This window comes from Gekko japonicus, unplaced genomic scaffold (genome assembly GCF_001447785.1).
Source record: "Gekko japonicus isolate JY-2015 unplaced genomic scaffold, Gekko_japonicus_V1.1 scaffold39114, whole genome shotgun sequence".
Lineage (NCBI taxonomy): Eukaryota > Metazoa > Chordata > Lepidosauria > Squamata > Gekkonidae > Gekko > Gekko japonicus.
This window is the reverse complement of record NW_015222893.1, coordinates 1-972: the sequence shown is the minus strand read 5'-3', so window position 1 is coordinate 972 and position 972 is coordinate 1. Positions and strand designations below refer to the sequence as shown.

The window sequence follows — 972 nt, the reverse complement described above, 5'->3', positions numbered from 1 at the left end:
TTTAGATTCCCCCCCCTCTTTTTTGGGGTGCATCATTATTTCACCTTCGTGGCAGGAACCAACCGTCCCTCACTCTCTCTCTTTTACTCTAGCAGGAGTGTCTACACAAGCAGCAGAGACTTCTAAAAGCAGATACTAAGCATGACGACTAATTTCAGCCTGACCAATCATACCCTGATGGTTGCAAGTGTAGATAACAACTCTGGGTGGAATGACACTGACATTTATGCGTACATCGAACAAAGGATTTTCTCCGTCTTTCTTATTTTCGTCAGCACTTTTGGATTTCTGGGGAACGGCTTTGTCATCTGGCTTTTGGGCTTCCGCATGAAGAGGAATCCTTTCACCATCTACATCCTCAACTTGGCTGTGGCTGATATTGGAGTCCTCATATCCATGGCGATGTTTTTCGCCGTGGGACATCTCCTTTCAACGTCCATCTGTGAGGAGCTCATCATATTCACATACAGCGCCGGCCAGTTCCTCCTAACCGTCATCAGCATTGACAGGTGCATATGCGTCCTCTTCCCATTTTGGCATCAGCTCCACCGACCGGCTCACTTGTCTGCCACGGCGTGTGCCGTCATCTGGGTCCTCTCCTTCCTGCTCAGCGCCATTCACTTCATACTCCTCCAGACTGGAAACCCGGGGAAAAAGAACCACCTCATGTTCTTCCAGTTTTTTGTCAATGTCCTGCTTTGTGTCCCGTTCATGATCATCTCCGCTCTGACCCTCTTCGTCAAGATGTTTCTAAAGCCACAACAGCGCCGGCGAGGAAGGCTTTTAACGGCCATCTTTGCTACTCTTCTCTTTTTCATCGTCTTTGCTTTCCCGCTGAATGCCATTTACTTGCTCTCCAGGTTGACCCAAAATGCTGATTCCACTACCATGCGGTATGGATTGCTATGCGCCTCGCTCAACAGCAGTGTGAACCCGCTGATTTATTTCCTTGTTGGGAGAAAGAAGAAGAAA

The 972-nt window shown here is 48.4% G+C and overlaps 1 protein-coding gene across 1 annotated transcript; it reads left to right on the top strand.

The window, feature by feature from the left end:
* Positions 1-141: 141 nt before the first annotated feature.
* On the top strand, positions 142-969 carry LOC107125313 (proto-oncogene Mas-like; the record flags this gene model as incomplete). The annotated part of the gene is made up of 1 exon (XM_015428754.1): positions 142-969. A coding segment is annotated over exon 1 (828 nt), but the record flags the coding sequence as incomplete, so codon positions are not given.
* Between the last annotated feature and the right edge of the window lie 3 nt (positions 970-972).